The following is a 21,641-nucleotide window of genomic DNA, read 5'->3' as shown; positions in this document are numbered from 1 at the left end:
TGATCTTGTTGCCTTTTCACTCTTCATTATCAGTTCATAATATAATGATAATCTTTATTTATAGAGCACTTTTCAAAAACTCTGTGCTTTACAATGCCTCAAAGGACATGTGCAAAATAAAGAACATTTTAAAAGACCATGCAATTAGTGCAAGTGTCATAACTATTAAAAGAACATGAAATCATAAAAACAAAACAAAATCAGGACCCTGTGTGAGACACCTTGATCAAATAAAATCAGGAAATGCTTTCCGATAAAAGTTTTAATCATTGAGTTAAAAGAGAGCACAGAGTCCGCCAACCTAATTCCCTCAGGTAGTTCTTTCCACAGCTGTGGGGCCCGGACTGAAAACGACTTGTCCCCCCTTCTTTTCAGCCGAGTTATTGGGACCAAAAGTAGGAGGATCCCAGATTGCGCACTGGAGTGTATGGTGTTAAAAGGCCGGAGGTAAAACTGGGGCTGAGATCGTGCAGTGCTTTAAAAGTAACTAATAAAATAAAATCTAAAACATCCTGGCAGCCAATGTAGAGAAAATAAAACAGGCGTGATGCGGTCATATTTCTTGGTTCTAGGTTTCCTAGTTAGTTTAGTTTCCTAAAATAAGGTTACAGACTCTCCCTTCACCTCCCTATGATTGTGTTCAGAGTATTCTGCCAAAGAAGAGATGAACAGTTAAGTTAAAGATTCATCCGACTCATCAATGTTAAGTTATTTTTTCTCTAAAGACTTCAAGAAATATTGCAATAATATGGTTAACTTGTGAGGTGAAGTTCTGATATGGTAGCTGCCCTTACCTGAAAACAATTTCAACCTGCTGAGATATCTGTAGACTTGGTTGCTTTGCTGACTCTAATTAAGTTTTAAGACTAATCAATAACTGATCAAAAAATGTTAGAGAGTTTTGGATTCTTCCAACTAAACTTTGTGAGTGCTCAAGTTCAGTTAGCTGCTTACAGTGCACTGTGTTTTGTTGTTGACAGTGTAAATGTTCTCACGTATCCAAATAGCAAGCTTAGGTACATGAGAATACAAATTCAGACCTTTTTCCATTATGAAAATTGTTCAGTGTTAAACACAAATAACATACAAAAGATAACAGAGATGCACTCTGACACTTAACATACTTTCAAGATGTTTTCATGAATGCATGTTTTTAGGAGCTGCATGCTTTATAGCTGTACTCTTTCACAAAGGCTGTAATTCAGTGAGTAATTTTAAAAGCATAACCACAGATTACTCAACAGTGAATCACTTCAAGGCTCAGACAACTCAAACACAACACAAGCGGGTCTCAGGAGTCACAAAAATGGTTTGAGACCATATTATAAAAAAAACCTCCAGCTCTCGCCCGACACCTTTCTTCCAAGAATCCCCCCTAAATGAAAGTTTTCAGGACAATGCTCCCTCCTTCACACCCACCCAGATCAGAGAGGTTGTTGTCAGCTCACCCGTGCCAGCACTATAAAGACAGGTGTGATGGGGAACGCTACAGTTATCAACTCGAGGGAGGAAAATGAGGTGACTGTCGACAGCCAATTTTCTCAGAGGAAGCTGGCTTTCATCACACACCTCATTCTCGGGAGTAAACAAGTGTCTTGTGTGAGGTTGAGTAGGGGGATATGACAACTTCTTTCGCGGAAACCATCATCCCTGATGTGGTGGAGAGAAAGGAACAGTAAAAAAATTAATGGAATAGGAAGAAAAGGAGGAGGGAGACAAAAACATATCAATCACCAAGGCCGGTGATACTCACCTTGTTGTGTTATGTGATGAAGCAGCAAAGCAAATGCTGACTCTAAATGGGGCCATGCCTTGATATGTCAGCGGTGTGATGTGGCTTTCGTCTCCACCCTTTGATGCCGTCTAGCCTCCAACTTCTGCGCGACGATAGCAATCACATTCACCAGTTCCCTTTCTCTCCCTGTGTCCAACATCAGTCACTATTAAACTGTCAGGAGAACATGAGGACGTAATAAATTACCAATGCAGGGGGGAAGCAGGGCAGTCACATACTCCTGCCGTCATATGGAGAAGAAGCTGTGACTGTCTGAACGGGCTAACTGCATCAGTTTGAGTTTGGAGTGGTAGAGTTAGGAGCAGACTGTGGGGCTGCTGAGATGGAGGAGAAGGGGAAAAAATTGAGAAAATAGCTGGATATGATACGATACTATACAATACGACACAATATGGTATGATATGATATGACCCAATACAATACGATACGGTATGATACAATTTGATATATGATACAACACGATATGGTATGATAAGCTACGACCCAAATCAATATGATACGATATGATACAATATGATATGATACAATGTGATACAACACGATAAGGTATGACCATAGACTGTAAATAAAAATGGACAGCGTTGCTCCGCCTCTTCCCGTTGTACGGTTCTGGAGCCAAAGAATCCCTCTCCTGGGCGCCGCCATTGTGCAGCCAGAGCCTGTGAAGCCACTGTAACAAGCTCCGCCCTACTCGTCACATGACGCTGTGTGTCCTTTGAAGTTTCCCTCTACGACGGCTGTGAATCAAAGGAAACCAGGAAGTAAAACCCCGTTTTTTAAACTCTAATAACTAACGGAAAAGAAACTTCTCAGGAAAGAGAGACCTTGGACACAAAACAGTCAAATACTAACTACATATCACCACAGCATACGGATGTGAGAAACAATCGTACGATGTGTATTTATTTTTTAAAGTTTGATTGCTCCCCCATTCAAATGAATGGTGGAGACAGATTTTTTGACCTATACTGCAGCCAGCCACCAGGGGGCAGACACTGCTGAAAGCCTCACCACCAGCCACCGGAACCTCTCCCTTGGGTATGATACGATTCAATGGGATACAATACGTTACGATATGATGCAATACGATACGACACAATAAGATACGATATGACACGTTACGATATGACACAATAAGGTATGATACAATACGACATGACACGATATGATATGACACGATACGGTACGATGCAATACAATATGATACATTACAGTATGATACCATACGTTACGATATGATGCAATACGATACAATACAATATGATACGATACAACACAATAAAATACGATACTATATGAAACGATTCGATATCGTACAGTATGATACGATACGATGCAATACGATATGATACGACACGATAAGGCATGATAAGATACGACACAATACAATATGATACAATACAATATGATACAATACAATATGATACAATACGACATGATAAGGTATGATACGATATGACACGTTATGATATGATCCTTTACGATACGATAGAATATGATACATTACAGTATGATATATGGTATGATACGATACGTTACGATATGATGCAATACGATACGACACGACACGATACAATTCGATACGATATGATACGATACAATATGATACGATGCAATTCGATACGATATGATACGTTACGATATAATGCAATAAGATACGGTACGATACAATATGATACCATACGACACGATAAGGTATGATACGATACAATGCAATACAATATGATACAATATGATACAATATGATAGGGTTTGATACAATATGATAGGGTTTGATACAATATGATACAATATGATAGGGTATGATACAATATGATAGGGTATGATACAATACGTTATGATAAGATACCATCCAATTAGGCATGCAGATTGTAAGTATCAGTTATCAGCTACTCGTAAAAAACATCCAAACCAACACAGTGCATATACTCTTTATGCTGCTGTAACATAATGCATCTAGCTGACAACACTCAACATGTATTCTCTGAATATCAACATTCACAGCAGACACATAAAAGTCCTCACCATGGACATATATCTGTGTCATGCAGAGCAAGGCTCAAACTACTAAATGTGGATTTGCTGCAACAAGAGAGCTGAACAGGAAAATATTTCAGCCTCACAGTGTCCAGTTTTCTGCCTATTTGTTCTTCTTGAGAGAAATAAACATGCCCACACGGTTGGGTGTCAGTCAGAAGGGCAGCAGGGTCAAAATCAGTCCAGCGGCAGAAAACACACACTCGGGAGGCACTGATGATGTTTGTCTGCAGAGACACTGTCAACTTTGTTTTCCAAAGACGGGGTAATGTACCATGAAAAGTTCTCAACACCCGTGTCCGTGTCGTTAGTTGTGGAAGTTTGGGCTGCAGACCCCCCGGCAGAGCGTCTCTACGGGGGCGCGACACCTCCAGCCGCTTGGTTCGCATTGGAACATGCTTTAATTGACACCTCCCTGGTAGCTGAATGTATTATGAGACCACATGTTGTTAATCGCTACCTGATAGAAAATGTGAAAACAATAAAAGCATGTTTGAGCACGCTCTTAATAATCAATTACCCCAAACTCCATTAATTGTTCACATCCAGAGACACCAAACACACTTCATCGTCCTCGTGGGGAAGTTTGTCTTTCCTGAAGTGCTGCACACACTCGACTGCCTCACAATAATAAAGATACATAAAGTGACTGTAAACAAACAACAATCCACATGCAAACAGGGAAACACATACCAAAGGGAACCATAAACATGTATTGCACAAGATCTGCACAAAGCAGCGTCAATAAGATGAGAAGATAAGCACAGCATGACACTATTGCACAAGCCAAACAGACTCAAGAAAGTTTGTTTGTTTGTATTGTCTGCATGAAGAGGAAGTCAGAGGACGTATGGATAGACATTAAACAAGCAGAGCTGCAGACGATACTTGACTTAGCAACTTATATGCGTCTCTTTTGACAATTTATTTCCGTTTTTGGTTGATTTTTAATCAAAAAGTTGAAGTTAATTATGACAAACTCTTGACCCCAGTGGACAATGCAGAACACGTCTATTTGGTAATCTTGTCCTGTATGTCATGATGTCTATAGTTTTCATACAAATGAAAAAAGCCTGCTTGTTTTTAAGTCAAAAGTAGCACGAATCTTTGTCTTGTGAATGTAAACACTGGCTTATTTTGGCTACTGCTTTGTCTGACAGCAGCTATAAGCATTAAAAATAACTACACATCAATAATCAGTCTCATTCCTGAAGGTCGGGTTTGCTTTCACAGGTCATTTAGAGAGAACAGTGTTGACTTCAGTTGGTTTATAAACAGATACAAACTCCTCACAGGAGCTTTAATGGGTTTTTTTTAACTGTCTTAGGGAAAAATATAATTAAATTTCACAAACTGAATAATTAATCTATTCATTGAAGAACAATATTTGGCAGATAAACTAATAATGGAAGAATAATGGCTGGTTTTGACTCTTAAAGGCGCAGTGTGTAGCATTTAGCAGCATTTATGAGAACAGACTTGGTAGAAATGGAATTTAATATTCACACGCATGTTTGAATTAGTGAATAAGCACATGAATATAAAATTAATTCTGTCTTTGTCAACTTAGAATGAGTCTGCTACTGCTATTCTACAGAGGCTGCCATCTTGCAAAGCCATGTTTCTACAGTAGCTCAGAACGGACAAACTAGTAACACATGCATTTTTGAGTGAAATGCACTCATTGGAAATCGTAGAAAAAGACAGTTTTTTTTGTTAAATGCAAAATATTTTGCATTGATAGACAAACAGAGGATCAAACCTATCACACAGCACGGTAGCTTCTTGTCCTCCAAGGCCACCATACTTTATCAAATGGAGGGGTGAGCAGGGGAGCGTTTCAGTTTTGAATCTGATCGCTGGATACTGCTAAATATTCCCATTTCTACACACTGTACCTTTAAAAGATTGACAGACAGACAGACAGAACTGTGTCTTGTTATAGATGTGGACTTTGTAAGAAATGGCCGTTAGATATCGCTTAATATTCACTTTTGTCCACACTGTACCTTTAAATAAGCTAAGATAGATAGATAGATAGATAGATAGATAGATAGATAGATAGATAGATAGATAGATAGATAGATAGATAGATAGATAGATAGATAGATAGATAGATAGATAGATAGAACTGGGTGTTGTTATGGACTATGTCAGAAATGACATGCCACAAAAGACAGACAGAGCACTCAACGACAGAAAGAGACGAGGCCCAGGAAAGGGGCTGGGAACCTACAAAGACATAATGACAGAAAGACAACTAGATTACAGAAGTAAAGAGAGTGATAGAAAGACAGATTGTGACCAAAAGCAGAAAAAAAAGAGGCACTTTCCTGCCCGGCTCAAAGCCATTAAAGCCTGGATGGTCTTCCTCATGAAGATCGTTTAATGGCCTTTGCAGTGCGCCGTGGGAGGCCTTGTTTATTTCACATTCAATCAAACCTCTCCAATCAACCCACACACACTCACTAACTGTCACTTGAGGTTGATTTCTTGATTACGGCAATCAAAATGGATGTAAAGAACAGTCACACAGCTAACAATGCCGGCTCCTGAGCAGAGACGGGGAGCATAACTGCTTCTGCAACATGCAATAAATGCTCCTCATGTGGCTTATCGAGGCGTTCAAAAGGCAGGCTCGCATACTGAGTGCTGCTGACTGATACCTCACACAATGATAAGAAGAAGAGTGACGAGTAAAAGTAATGTTTCAAGCACTTACTCTGCAGAAAAAGCCACCGCTGAAAAGGAAGCATAGTACATTTCTATTCTTGTAAATATACTACCGATGGCTGTGCATGTGTCGAGTGTAAAAACCCTTCAAATCGCGTTTTAACTGACTTTCACGGGGCCATTAATGAGAGTGAGCGCTCGCTGTGTGCAGCTGTGGTGCCCTACTTCTTAAGCACAGGGCTGTGTGGAGTGTGTGAACACTTGCAATGCTGAGCAATACAACCCCAAAACTTTACATCCTGGAGCATTTGAGTGGCGTGTTTGAAGTGAACAAAATCCTATTAAATTCCTGCCTCATTTCATTGTCTTGTGCCTTGTAAAGAAAAAGTGCTGCCCCCTGAATTAGAATATTCAAGGTAGCTCGCTTTGTTGTGCTAATATTTTGCCAACAAGTATCCTTGAGATATTGCAAGGGCCTTGCTCAATATATTTCTGCACAGCTTTTTGCAGCAGAACTTGTGAGGAAATGCAAAGCAGGACTGGAGATACCTTAAGCTGTAACTTTAACCTGCATAGTATACCGGTACATTATACTGATGTTTTCCAGTAGTACAGAATTTCTGCCTGTCTTAAGAGACAGAGGGAGAGAGTGAGGAAGAGTAATTATCCTGTATCCGTTCCGCGCTCTATTTTGCTATCTCCTCTTTGCAGCAGCGAGCAATGCTTACCAGAGACCTGACAAGAATTGCCAATGATTTTGCTGCTTTACTGACAATTCCTCAGTGTTTGTGCAAGGCGATTTAACTCATCAAGGCTCTCTTCTGTGCTTCTGTTGTAAGGCCTTGAAAAGGCTGTGTTTGTGCTGCAAGGCCTTGAAAGGGGAGCCACTAAATCCCTGCAAATATAGCGCGGTACTGCTAACATTTGATTTTGTTAAAGCTGTGTGGAAAACACTCTGTCAGGAGTATCAATGCCACATCTTTTTTTTTTTTAAGCGGTGGGAGATGTAGAAGGTTTGACGTTTAAAAACTCACTTGTGGTAAATAAAAAAATTACTGCTCTCTGCCCTCTGAGTTACTACACTGCTTACAATGAATCCATATGTTTTTTAACAGGCATCCCTTCAGAAACCAAATGCTTATACTCCATGTTGCTGGCACAGTGCCTGCCTGCTTTCCATGTACAGGAGTACTATTATTTTTAGATGCCATGCTATCCAATAATAACTCAACAGCAATGCTTACATCAGCAAAACAACTCCTTATTTGCTCTACCACTCAGTGAGAAATCTATACGGCCTTGGGGAGAAATTCTGTTTACCCATATGATTAGGAAGCTGAGGTTATGTAGACATCAGATAATTAGTCGAAGCACAGGAGGTAAGGGCCTCCACGCTCCCACGTCGACTGAGGGAAATATGTAAAATACATAACGCAAGGTTCTGTGAAAGTCCTATTATCCTGCAGACAGCTTGGCTGCAGAGGGCTCCTTTGATGGCTGGTTGTTTGTTGTTTTTGCTTCTCAGGTTCCTTTCTGCAGGATTAACAACAAAGAACAGGAATATGGTAATAATCAGATGGAAGCTCCAGGAGAATACAGTCAAAAGATTTGGAATAAATGCATTTTCCGGTTGTCTGAAATTGTATGGCCTAATTATTACACTGGAAGCGGAGTGTGTGTGTGTGTGTTTGTGGTAATAATTCTGAACAGGAGACATTACATATGCTCTGCAGCTTAGCAAATAGAGTTGATTCAGCTAGAAGTAAGCTGGCAAAATGTGTGCAATCAAGATTAAAAATAAAACATTTTGTGCATTTTTTAAAAACATATAAATAAAATAGTTAGAACCAATACAAACTTAAAAAGGAGCCTCAAAAATCAAGTATGAGCTCACTAGCTAGCTGAGGCTTTGCTGTTAGCTTAGACTGATTTAAGGCATGTGTTGCAGCAATATATATTTTTAATCACATATTTGAAGGGAGCTTTTTAATAATAAGGAAAGGTATGATTATTTAAATTGGTAAAAACACTTAAAAAAAAAAAGCCAGTTTAACCCTCCTATTATCCATGGGGTCAATTGGACCCCATTCAATGTTTAACGCCTCTAAATTAATGACTAACATTATTTTTTTGGCTTCATATTTCATGACTTTTCCTAATTTAATGGGTACAACTGGGAAAATGTAAAATTAAATGTTGATATGTTCCAATTTCCTGTAAAAAAAAAAAAAAAAAAGATTACGCATCAGTGTTTCTTGGGGTCAATTTGACCCCAGGCTGTTTTAGCTGTATATAATATAAGACATATCATTGGTTTAGCTTGCTTCCAGATGCTCTATGTTTCAATTAATGCATAAGCATGGAGTTTTAACCTTATTATTCATATCCATGTAAACATGATGAATACTTGTAGATCCTATTGTATAAATTAGGTTAATGTTTTGTACATGAAACATGCTGAGAATATATTTAAGTTACATGCATGGTTCATGTTAGCTTACTAACATTCCTAGATTCTGTGTGTCTCGATGTAAAGGCTCAGCATCTGTTGAACTAAAGAATCCGACATGAAGTTCATTGTCCGCTGTCCACCACAGCAGATGGTGACCAAGCTTCTGATCCAAGATATTTTCTACATAGCAATGCTTCCACAGTACTCTGTGTGTGTTGGAAAACCAGCGTCCTGTTCACCACAGACCCGAATAAGTCACCATTCCATTTTCAGTACAGTTCCTTTGTTGCTCCAGAAGTAAGACGCTCTCATTGCCACTGCCATGTTTGTTTTGCTGATATATCTCTTGGCTGAGGTAGTCAGCAGCTGTCAGAAACTATGGAGGGGCATGCACAGGCCAAGTATCCTGTTTTCTTTCAGAGTTCAGAAAGGGAAATTCCAGTTTCTCAAAACTGGGATATGGGCATATCTGGCTTTATAAAATTGGGATATCAATCAATCAATCTTTAATTGTATAGTGCCAAATCCCAAAAAACGTTATCCAAAGACGCAGGTCTAGATCGTACTCTATGTTATATTATTCGGTCGAGGAAGATGTCTGTCTAACATGAGTCTGGTCCTGCTGGAGGTTTCTGCCTGTTACAGGAAGTTTGTCCTTGCCACTGTAACTTGCTAAATGCTGCAAAGTGCTCTGCTCATGGTGGATTAAGATGAGATCAGACTGAGTCCTGTCTGTAAAATGGGACTGGATCTTATCCTGTCTTGATGTTGGGTCACTGTCAATAATTTAACATAGAGTACGGTCTAGACCTGCTGTGTTTTTAAAAGCGTCTTAAGATGATGTTTGTTGTTATTTGACGCTATATAAATAAAGATTGATTGATTGATTTTTAACAAAGACCCAACATCAAGACAGGATGATCTAGTCCACTCTTACAAACAGGACTCAGTCTGATCTCATCTCAATCCACCATCAGTAGACCACTTTGCAGCATTTAGCAAGTTACAGTGGCAAGGACAAACTTCCTTTAACAGGCAGAAACCTCCAGCAGGACCAGACTCATGTTAGATGGCTATCTGCATTGACCAGTATGGATATGTTCACATGCACAAAAGCAAAAACAGATAACCTAATCAAATCCAGAATTGCTCAAGTCCATGTAAATGCACTTCTAGATTGAAAAGCACGCAGGGACATATTGTGGATGCTTTTGGTAAATAAAATTGTAAACATAAAAAACTAGAGTCATGAATTTCAAAGAAGAGAGACGGTGAATGTAGTACTACTCAAGGCTTATTTCACAGGAGTAAATTAGCAGAAACATGAAGGCCATTAATGATGAAAAACTCCTGCTTTCCAAAATTAGCCTGACTCACAGTCAAGAGCAACAGCCTTCACATCACTTCCCACAACATAAATTCTCGTTTCACAGCTCAGCAGAGAATTCATATTCAGAAACCACTGACAGATTCTCCCAGAAAACAAATCTATGTGAACATTAAGGCTCTTCTTTAATAGACTCTGGATTAATGGGGTTCATTTGCATTCAAATATATCCAAACACAGCCTGGAATACTGTGCATATTGTTCATTTTGAACTTGACAGCATCCTGTTCCAACATGCGTCCTCATTTCCTTCTTTCTGCCAGCACTCCGGCAATACATTTCTGATTTCCATTCAAAGTTGTACTGTTGACATCACTCTTCCAACTGCAGGAAAAAAATAATTAGTTTCTTCACAGCATGCAGACATAAATATTAATAAGTTACTGACGTACATTCTGTGTCCCTAACTACATGTCATTTAAAAATGTGAGCCCATGAGATAGCGCTCTAAATATATCTGCTGACAGATCCAGTACAGTAATGAGCCTGAATCAAGTGTCTGTCACAGCAGGCCGCCATTACTCCTCGGTGACACTTAGAGCATGCTTCAAGGTGATGGATAGGTCAGAGGTGACTAATTTTAGCAGTTGTTGCTGTAGGTCAGGTTTTCATCATTTTTCAAAGGCGCAATTTGGAAGAAAAATCTGAGACTAATTTGATCTGAACTAATGGAGTGTGTCGCACTTGACACTGTGGATGTGCCAAGGCCGTGTTCTGTTCAGCAACACTTTGAATCCTCCGTGGGTTTACGCCATTATTTTACTGTTCACAAGGGTGCCATTTTTTTATTTACTCAATTTTAATAACAGGCTGAATATGAGAAGTGGACCCAGCCTCTAGTTTTGAATATGAGGCCAATGTAGAAGACTGGCATTCTTTCTTCTGGTGTGCAGGTAGTGACTCTGCTTGTTTGCAGAAATAATGTAGCCATAATGCAACCAGATGGGAAAATGACCCAACCACTCAGTTGATTAATTACCTTAGTGATAATTTTCTACTCAACTTAAGTCATCTTCATTTATATAGCACCTTTCATACATTCAAGCATGCAGCCCAAAATGCTTAATAAAAAAAAATGGGCAGAAAACAACAACAAAAACAACAACAATAGGTTAAATGATACAAGGCTAAAACAAGATTGAGGAAAGTAATTACAAATAAAAAAATATATAATTACAATAAAATAAATAAAATCAATTGGATAAAAAAATAAAATTGAAATAAAATCATTACAATAAAAATCAATTCAATCAAATCAAATAAAGACCAGAAAAATAATATTCATTAAAATAGCATACAATAAGATAGAATAAAACAAAAGATAAAAATGATGCTAAAATAATGGTCATAATGGTAATAATGCAGTCAGGGGTTCAAAATAAATTCCTCCTAGTTAAAAGCCAGATTTAAAATGTAAGTCTTAAGTTTATTTTTAGAAACACACTCAGAGATTTCTCCAAAGGCAGAAAGTTCCACAGTTTAGGGACATAACAACCAAAAGCGCTCTGGCTGGCACTTGTGAGGGACACATGAGGAACTTTTTCTAACATTTCTAAAGACTTCTTCATATTTATTTAACATTGGTGGTACCAGCTGTCAGTACATGGGTATTCATTTGAATTGAACATTCCACATGTTATGCATTTAGGGGAAAATGTTAATCAATGGTCAAAAAGCAGCAACCAATGCTGCAAACAAACTTGGTGTTAGCAGCAAAGATGGTGTGGTCAAGGTGATTTCGCCTTCTGAGAATCCTGGATAACAAATTTGTATTTCCTTTTATTGTCTTTAACATTTTTTTATTTCGCTTTATTGACACATTACAAAAAGGCCTTCATTCTGACATTCTATTCAGTTTTGAATTTGATCTGTTTTGGTCTGTTTCATAAGTGTGTATGCTTTTAAGTTTTTTTATTTTATTTCTTCATAATTTTTTTTGCATTTCTACTTGCTTGTATTGACCATTGGGAATCTGTTTGTGGACTATATTGAAAAGTGCTATATAAATACATCATTATTATTATTATTATTTATAATTTTTTGGGGGGTAAATTCTTACATCAAAAGATGAATGTCACAAATAATTTTTTCCTAGTCTTCATCCCTCTATTTATTCAAGTTTGAGTCCCTATGAATAAACTGTGTCTCTACTTTTCAGTTGCACTCAAGCATGGACAAAAATGGAGGCAACGCCAGATACGTTCTGACCGGAGACGGGGCAGGCACCCTTTTCCTAATCGATGAGAAGTCTGGGGACATTCACGCCACCAAGAGGCTGGACAGGGAGGAGAAAGCAATGTACACTCTTTTTGCCAAAGTTTTGGATAAGGACACCAATGCCGAGCTGGAGCCTGATACTGAATTCAACATTAAAATCCACGATATCAACGACAATGAACCAAAGTTTTCAAAGGAAATCTACTTCGCCAGTGTCCCTGAAATGTCTGAAGTTGGTAAGTTATGCTTTGTTTAATTAAAGTGTCAGCTCTGTTGAGGATAAGTTAATTATCACTGTGACTTTTGAGCAAAAAAAAAGCCCCAGAATGATTGAAGCTTGTACTTCTCTCTGCCTTACATCACTGCAAACTGTTGATTTTAGCTGTTATACGCTGACTTGCCTCTTCAGATGCAGTATTCAGAGTTGTTTTTCTGATCCTTATTTGTTTGGTCAGGCTCATTGAGCATGCATAACAAGCAATGCCATTTGCCATTTTTAATAGGCAGTGGAAAATATTGAAAGTTTAAATTGTCGCAGTCTTTCCAATTAAAGATTTGCTTCATTGCCCTCCACTTCATTCCATTCAAGTAATATAAATAAACCAATTGGCATGAATATAAACAAAGCTTATAAAAAATAATGCATGCAACTTGAAATCAATTCTCAATTGAAGGCACAAATTAATACACAGGAGCAATCAAGGGTGAATCAAAACCCAATTGACAAATAACAATGGCCTATTTGTGATTCATAATGCACTGCTTTTAGATTCCTCAGCCTCATGCACGCTGGCTAAAGGTGGGTCAGGGTCACCGCTGCTCATCTCCGGACTAATAAACGGCCTTATATGTTCAGACTGAACACGCTGGTTAATCAAGCCAGCCAGCCATGGAAAATCAGCAGCTCCCTTTTATGCTATCAGTGCTGGGGACTAAGTGGGACAGATGTTCAAGGGTTCATTAGTATGCATGGAGACAGTCCGACCCAAACAGGACACGGCAGAGGTCTCCTGAATGCCAAGGACAGTATTTGCAAAGTGGTGTTATTGAAACGCTTGGGTGGATTATGTGGGACTTAATATTGGAGTGACTAAATGACAGGGGATCTGAGGGGAACTGAGCTGTGTCTGAGCTGAAATATATATCTGCTTTTTAACTTGACTAAAATAATTAACACACAGATTACATTTTATTAGAAAGTGAAGCATCTATCACTTGGATATGTGACATGTAGTCTGTGCATATAATCTGTGTGGTTGGATTTTTGAAGATAATGTTTGTGATATAGGTTCTTAGTTGGATTTATTTCCAGATGGAAAACCAGCAGCACATATATATTCAAATACAGTGTCCATTAGAAGTGTAATTACAGTCCAGCTCCTCAGTAGGAGGTTGTCTCTTCTGGCTCTGGTAAAAGAGGTCAGGAAAATAAATAATTTTAAACATGCATCCATAATATGACCTTGCTTAGCTAAAGACAGCACTGCTGGTGTTATCTGCATGAAGATATCTGCAAAGACACACTTTAAAAAGCTGCAACCGTTAACCATTAATCAATAAGTCTATTGAAATGAAAGTAAATCGACAAATCATTTGATAACCATGAATTTATTTGACATTTTCTGGCTCCTTCATCTTAATTGTGAGATTGTTCAGCAACACAGGTAGTTGATAGATAACCCCCTTGGCTTTGGCTGTGGTGAGCATTTTGCACAACTCTTGACATTTTGAAGTGTTGGCAATCAACGATTTCCTCACAATGATCACCTTCTTGTGACGTCACGCTTTTGGTATTAAGCTCAAATACTATTATCATGTCTTACTGTTGTGTTCCAGGTTGTAAGTCGTATAAACCTTGATGATCTGACGAGCTGTTGTCACTTAAGTGCTACCCGATTGATTAGGACATCTAAAAACACATATTCTAAAATCAGAACACAGCTAACATTAGCATTCATCCTTGTTTTAGCTAACAATTACATCTTTGATAGGACAGCTGACAGAAAACTTGTGCATGTTACATGATCGTTTACTAGCTGACTGGCACTAATGTGTAACTAATGTGTCACTTAAGCTAGCCAGTAATACAAAACTTAAGTACGGTGTTATGAATTATCAGGCTACCCTGTTAACTGGCTTTTAGAAGCACTAATGTTTACTTAACTGTCTATTTTTACATCACTTTAGCTAGCCACTGATAAATGGCTTAAGTATGATGTTATGGTTCATCAGGCCACCCTGTTAAACATACATTCCACCAAAAGTTGACAGTAAACAGAGTAACTCATTGAAACATAACACCGGCGTCTTTCCATACACTTTCCCAACACTTACCATCGGAAGGTTAGCTAGCTTGATGTAAAAATAGTTACATGAACATTAGCACTACTAAAGAGGTCAGCTATACTTTCCAATCGTATCTGTGAGTTCAGACGGGATTGTGTACTATGATATGGCTGAATGCTAATGCTTACTTTGTTCTGATGTTAGCTAATGTGTTGTCATTGGACTGGCAACATCAGTGGTCTTAGCTTCAACATTTGAGAGAGCTGTGGACAATTTTTAAAAAGCAGTTTTAGACCCATTAGTTTAGGCAAGCCTTTGTTTGACCTGTCTTTTATGCCATTACTGCTATGTCTTGTTTTTTGCTTTTTATTCTGTTATTGTGGAGCACTTTTTGACACCGGTTCTAGAAAAGTACAGTTGGGATACAAGCCTAAGTCCAGTGGTAGGATGAGAAATCTAACTTGTGTAACATCAAGCAGTGAATTAAGGTTTAAACAACCTATGACCTGGAACACAGAAGTAACATGTGATAACCATATCTGAGCATGATGTCACCAGAAGGCCAACATGGAAAAATGTCTATAAACTGTTTACTTTGGCAAAAAAATAGAAATAAACAAAGAACCATAATGCAGAATGATTGTTGGATACTTCCCTCCAAGTTTCCCACTGTAACTTTAAATGTGAAATTGAAAAAAAACAAAGAAAAATGAAGGCTGAATATTGGGACACACATTTAAAATGCACACAGAAAACATCAGGCCGTTTGTTTGCAGGCTGTGGGGGATGTGTAATTTATCACAGAGCCTGTAATGTCTTGCTCATGGAGGCAGAAATCCTCACTTGGTATTCTGATGACACAGAAACTTTCCTTCTCACTGATATTTAAGACATCAATCTACCCACACACAGTTTAATCAAAGCAATAATTTTCACTAATGGACCAAAAGAGACTCGGCTATGGTCTGCAAGCCTTTCACTTTTTTATTAATAATTTAGCAAAGCTGCAACAGCTGTACGTTGTTGTTTTTTTTTATGTGAATACTGCAGATGCTTTGTTTGTTTAGACATGACTGCTTTTATGGAACCAACAATTTGATTTTCTCCAGATCCCTGTTGTTAGACATTAAACTATAAGATTAGTCAGCGTGACTCACTGCGTCGCTAAAAAGGAGCTGTCAGATTCACGGCACATTTTTTCAGTAAGGAGAAAGAATACATCGAGTCAGTGTCTTCGTATTATCTTGTGTAGAATCAGAGCTTTCGGCATTGGGTTTGACTTTGTTTGCTCTTTTTTTTTCCAGGTACATCTGTTGCTACTATAACTGCCACTGATGCGGATGATCAAACGTATGGGAACAGTGCCAAGCTTGTATACAGCATCCTGCAGGGACAGCCGTATTTCTCTGTGGATTCTGAAAACGGTAAGCCGAACACAGCAGGATCTCTTGGACTCAGTTTCTTATCTTATTGAAGAAGCAATATGTTAAGTGTTCCCGAGCATTTAACAAGCAGAAGTATTTATCAGCATGTGAGTGCTGCTCATCTTATTAATCTCACACTTTGACTAGCCATAAATAACATTTACCAACACAACAGTTAGAGGACTTTAATTTAATGGAATCTCTAAATTACCTCAATTTGTTAATTTCCAGTGCCTGCTTTGATGTGACTGAAAAAGTTATATCTTTAACATTTTTGTGAAATAAGTAACATCTGGACAAACTTCACATTCAAAACTTATGAGTCTCCAAAATGGTCTGCACCAGTGGAACATAAGTGATGTTTAAGCCACACAGTATTGTGTGAATCTGTTACCCAGTAACAGCTGTGGCAGGGTCCAATCAGAGAGCAGCAAATAACATAAACAAAGAAGTAAACTAAAGTATGATGTTTCATTTCATTTTCAGGTTACAGTTATAAATAATCACAATTCTAGAAAAGTTGGGATGCTGTTTAGATTATTGATAAGAAATGATATTGATGGTTTGCAAATCATTTAAACCTTATATTTAACTGTAAATAGTGCAGAGACAACACATCAACATGTTAAAACTGTCAAAATGCCATTTTTTTTGACAAAGTTGATATCCGAAGTCCCGCCCTTTCTTGATTCTGATTGGTCTGTGAACAAAAAGTGACATTGATGAGCACGGCCAAAAGTTGGACTTCTTTCAACTTGAGCGCTGCAGCCAAAATCAGCTGACGAAGAGGGTGATTTTGCAGTGAGGACGCTGAGCACTGCAAACGCTAAATCAAATTCGGTTTGAATAGAAGATAGGCGCTGCCAGCACAAAAAATGGCTGCAGTGGACACGACACCTAAAACTAAATTTTCCTCAACAATTTTTTGTAATTTGGGTTGTAATTGGTGTCGTATTGTTGAAGCTGTTTGGTTTTAATCTGATATAATTGGTGTAGTACAAAGTGTGACGGTTAAAATGTTCCACCTTATAGATGTTTCTGCCTGATTTCTGTTTGACTGAAGTAAACCAAAATTTAAAAAAGGAACATCTTCTCATGAATGAAGAAGCACGGACTATATTCCGCATCATTAATGCTTGAGGTGTAAAGTTTGACTGTTAAGTGGAGCTTGCACACTGACGTTGGCTTGCTTTAGTCTTGTCATACCACATAGATAGAGTCCCACTTGTTGACAAAGATCTGTATTAGAGTTTGCAGTTGCAGGGATACACACTCTTGTTCTCCCTGACATTCAAGGCTGCAACTAGGAGACAAACATTAAAGGAACAAAACAGATTCTGAACATGATACGGTTATGATGTTATTAATTCATCTGACGGAAAATAAATCACAGCTCAGCTGCAAAGTCAATATCAGCACCTCCAACAGAAGGCAGATTGAAAGATGGCCCGGGATAACTACAGCCATCAATCTCAGAGATATTGAGCAACATAAAAAACAAATAAGTGTGGAAGGTTAAGCAGATATGAAATGACCTAAGTATCAACGTGATGGACAACTTTATCAGGTCAAAACACATCACATGTGGTGCTTGTTTAAGCTGAAACACGTGTCCTGCATATTCTGAAAAGTTTAAGGTTTGAACTTTAGCCAGCTGAATGTCAGACACTTCAGCTAGCCAAACACTAAGACAGATAGTCCATCTATCAGACCCTCAATCAGCTGAAGTTCCTGTATTTCACACAGATTAATATAAGAGAAGAAGCCAACAAGAAAATGCTTCTTCAGGTCGGCTTTAATATCTGCTCCTCTGACCCACAGGCAGGGCGTAAAATTAACTTTTTACCTCATCTGCCATTGGCTAGTGGCCTCCAAAAATGTACCAGCCAAAAATATTTTTCACCGGCCAAATGAAAAATCACTCCTTATTTGATTTTAAATAATTACCATACGTTTCTAAAGGCTTCAACTCATGGTGTGGTTTGTCGGGTCGTAAGTCAGCCAGGACCGAGGTTGGCCAGCCTCGTCAATTTTCCAGTTTTCTTTGAAACGTCGTAAAGTGACATTACTCCGTTTAGCAGTCTCTTTGTTTATCCTTTTTGTTTGCGTTGGCTTCACGCCGGGAATGTGTCGCCATATCTTCCTCAAAACGCTCTTTTCCCGCCGTGCTTCTTCAAGCAAAAGGAATGAATAGAACTCCAGTAGCTGACTTCACGCCGTTCCTGAGGTACCAAATCACAACACAAGTAGGGGAGAATATGGTTGGTTGTCACACGGGTTGGTTGGCACACTCGTTATATCTCGCCACCAGAGGGCGCTGTCTCTCAAATTGGGGTATGGGCATTTCCAGAATTAGAATCCGAGCTCACCTACATAGTCTTCTCTGGAGTAAGACAGCTGAACTTGAGGTGAGAGGACTTTTTGTGTGTTTCATGTCAAATTGTAAATATTCAGCTCCTCAGTATTTTTCTTCTAGGCTTTTAAACGATGGGTTTATAACAAAACAAGTGTTACCCTTACAAAGTGTGAGGGGAAAGCTATAGTTTAGATTTTTAGTAGCTAGCTAAATACTTGTTAGATGGTTGTTAGCCTTGATGCTAGCAAAAAAATCCATTTGGGGTTGGTCGTCACATTCTCTTTGGGGTTGGTTGTCACATGTAACGCCTAGTTGAGTCTGCCTATTTGTTTTGTTCTGTATGTTGTTATATAGGCTGACCTAAAGATGCGTTTCCTGTTCATGTTCCTTGCTCATTTTATGTTAAAATGCAATAAGTTATGTTTTAAAAGATTTTTCCCATTGAAATACCAATCCCATCATGGGGATGGTTGTCACAATGTGTCAGAGTGTCTTTGATAGTTAATTGCCTCTTTGTTACAATGAGCTGGAAAATGAGAGGGATACACACATTTCAAGCCAACACCTTAAGCTTCAATTTAATGTAGGAATGACTATTGAAAGATGATTTGATGATGAGCAATCATCAAAACAGTAAAAAGTGTGACAACCAACCCATTCCCCCCTACAGCGCACCACAAGGGTCAAAATACCCTGACAGTCGGCAGAAATGTTCGAAAGTATGAAAACAAAACCTCACATGCAATACAAAATTTTCCATCGGCCACTGGCGAGTATGTGTTTTGATTTTTTACCCGCCATTGGCGCTTGGCGGGGGTTAATTTCAAGCCCTGCCCACAGCTGTTCCTCACGTATACAAGACGTCCTATGAATTGTGGAGCTAAAGCTGCTAATAGCACACACCAAAATAGGAAAAACAGACTTTAAACTGCATTTTCAGACTATTTACAAATACAATCAGAATGAGACAGACACACAGATGCATGCTTCCTGAGATTCTGCGTTTTGCATGTTTGGAACTTATGTTGTTGGAGGTATCACGGCCAAATTGAAGCAGGATAGAGCAAAAAAAAAAAAAAAAAACTCTGCTCAGAGCTTTGTCCAAACTTTTTTCACTCATGTTTGCCAATTCCTTGGGCTCTGCTCGGCTCTCATGCTGTTAGTTAAAACATGTGAAGTATTTATTTAAAAACAGGCTTGTTCAGAGGAATTAATGTGTTTGTTTGATGCAACATGCTTTTAATGGAGTTGAGACTCTGAGTGATTTTTGTCCTAATTTAAATTTCATGCTTGATATATCTGCACAGTGTACACATTGTTTCCTGTTTACTGCCTGCACAAGACTGTAGTTATTTTCCCTTTGACTTACACACTTAGTTTTAAGGCCTCCTCTTTAAGCTGTCATTTTATTTATGCTTTCATTCATGTTTTGCAGTATGTCTAAAATTAGCTTGAATTACCATCTGACATTTAGTGGCATATGTCTGACAATAAGAGAAATGACATGCTCCATGTCACTTTCATCCCTGGCTTTGCAGTACAGAGCACAGAGCTCAAGACTCAGAATGCCAAAGGCCCTTTTTCTCTTATACCCCTCCACTCCATCTTCTTCCTGCTGCTTGAATGCTGCACAGAAAAATGCAGCACATCTGACAGCAGAAGAATGTTGCAAGGGAACATAATCCAGACGGCAGCTACATTTCCCCTCAAAACAAAATTGGCAAACCTAATTAGCTGTATATAAATGCAATTTTCTAGGAGCCTTGGTTGGGCAAGGAGATGGAATTGATCTAAATCTGATCTCAATTACTGTAAAATAGCAAATCCATTTCACCAAAATGAAATTTTCTTTTAAACTGACGAAAGTGCTGGAAGGAAATATGTATTTTTTTGTTCCAGGCACGATCAAGACAGCTCTGCCAGGCATGGACAGAGAAGTGAAGGAGAACTACCAGGTCGTGATCCAGGCTAAAGACATGGCCGGACAGATGGGTGGACTCTCAGGAACCACGACGGTCAGCATCACGCTCTCGGATGTCAACGACAGTCCACCTCGCTTCGCTAACCGTAAGAAGGATATGAAATCTACATCTATGCTTTACTGACTTGAACTTTCCTCACAACCTTTTGCCCTTACTGTGTCAATGAATTTCAATTCACCTTCATCTATCAGTTCATTTGATTTCACCTTTGAAGTTCATCTTTTATGGACTTTATTTCACCACTCAAGGTGTTTTTTTTGTTTTGTTTACCTGTTTCAATTCTGGCTTTAAATCAAGTTTTAATTACTTAATGAATCTGTCTTTTTTTCATTTTACCTTCCAATTAGATTCTTAATTGAGTTTTATTTATTCATTCATCCCTCAATTCATTAATCAGACCTATTTAAGCATTAATTGAGCTGCATTTATCCATTTATATACCTGTGGAATTATTTTAATTCACCCCTTGAGTTGGACCTTAAGGGTTTAAAAATTCCCCTTTAAGTTTTCTTACGTGTTTATTGAAATGTATTAATGCTTTTTTATTTTTTTTAATTAGGTTGAATAAATATACATTTTAATTTGATTTAATTTAATTAAAGTAATTTTATTGTATTTTATTGTATTTTTTAAATGTAATCTAATTCAATTTTATTTTATTCATTTATTTATTTATTTGTATTACCTGGCTTCTTATTATTCACCCATCCAAGTTAAATACTTGATTTTGTATTTTTATTACCTGGCGTCTTATTAATCACCCATCCAAGTTAAATGCTTGATTTTAATTGGTCAAAAACCCATGACAGCAGGTATTCAATCTGAAAAGCAGGATTAATGCCAGGGAGATCAAGATCATGAACATAGAATAACATCAATCCACAGAAAGGAGTGCTGACCATTTTTGAAATATTAGAGTTTCGTCACTGCCTGTTGACAATGTGGCAAAAGTGTTAGTTTCTCTTAATTTAGCATATTTAATCATTATTTTCAATTTATTTGAAGAGCACAAAACTAGAGACTTGTAGGCAA

The 21,641-nt window shown here is 38.2% G+C and overlaps 1 protein-coding gene across 1 annotated transcript in view; it reads left to right on the top strand.

The window, feature by feature from the left end:
• The window catches only part of cdh10a (cadherin 10, type 2a (T2-cadherin)), a 57,032-nt gene that overhangs the window by 11,175 nt on the left and 24,216 nt on the right, over positions 1–21,641 (top strand). Inside the window, exons 3-5 of the mRNA XM_034705857.1 lie at positions 12,503–12,797; positions 16,152–16,271; positions 20,527–20,694. Of these exons, the coding sequence (XP_034561748.1) occupies positions 12,503–12,797; positions 16,152–16,271; positions 20,527–20,694 (583 nt within the window). The remainder of the gene's footprint in view (positions 1–12,502; positions 12,798–16,151; positions 16,272–20,526; positions 20,695–21,641) is intronic.

Source organism: Notolabrus celidotus, chromosome 17 (genome assembly GCF_009762535.1).
Source record: "Notolabrus celidotus isolate fNotCel1 chromosome 17, fNotCel1.pri, whole genome shotgun sequence".
Lineage (NCBI taxonomy): Eukaryota > Metazoa > Chordata > Actinopteri > Labriformes > Labridae > Notolabrus > Notolabrus celidotus.
The sequence above is the reverse complement of the archived record's forward strand: the minus strand, read 5'-3'. Positions and strand labels throughout refer to the sequence as shown.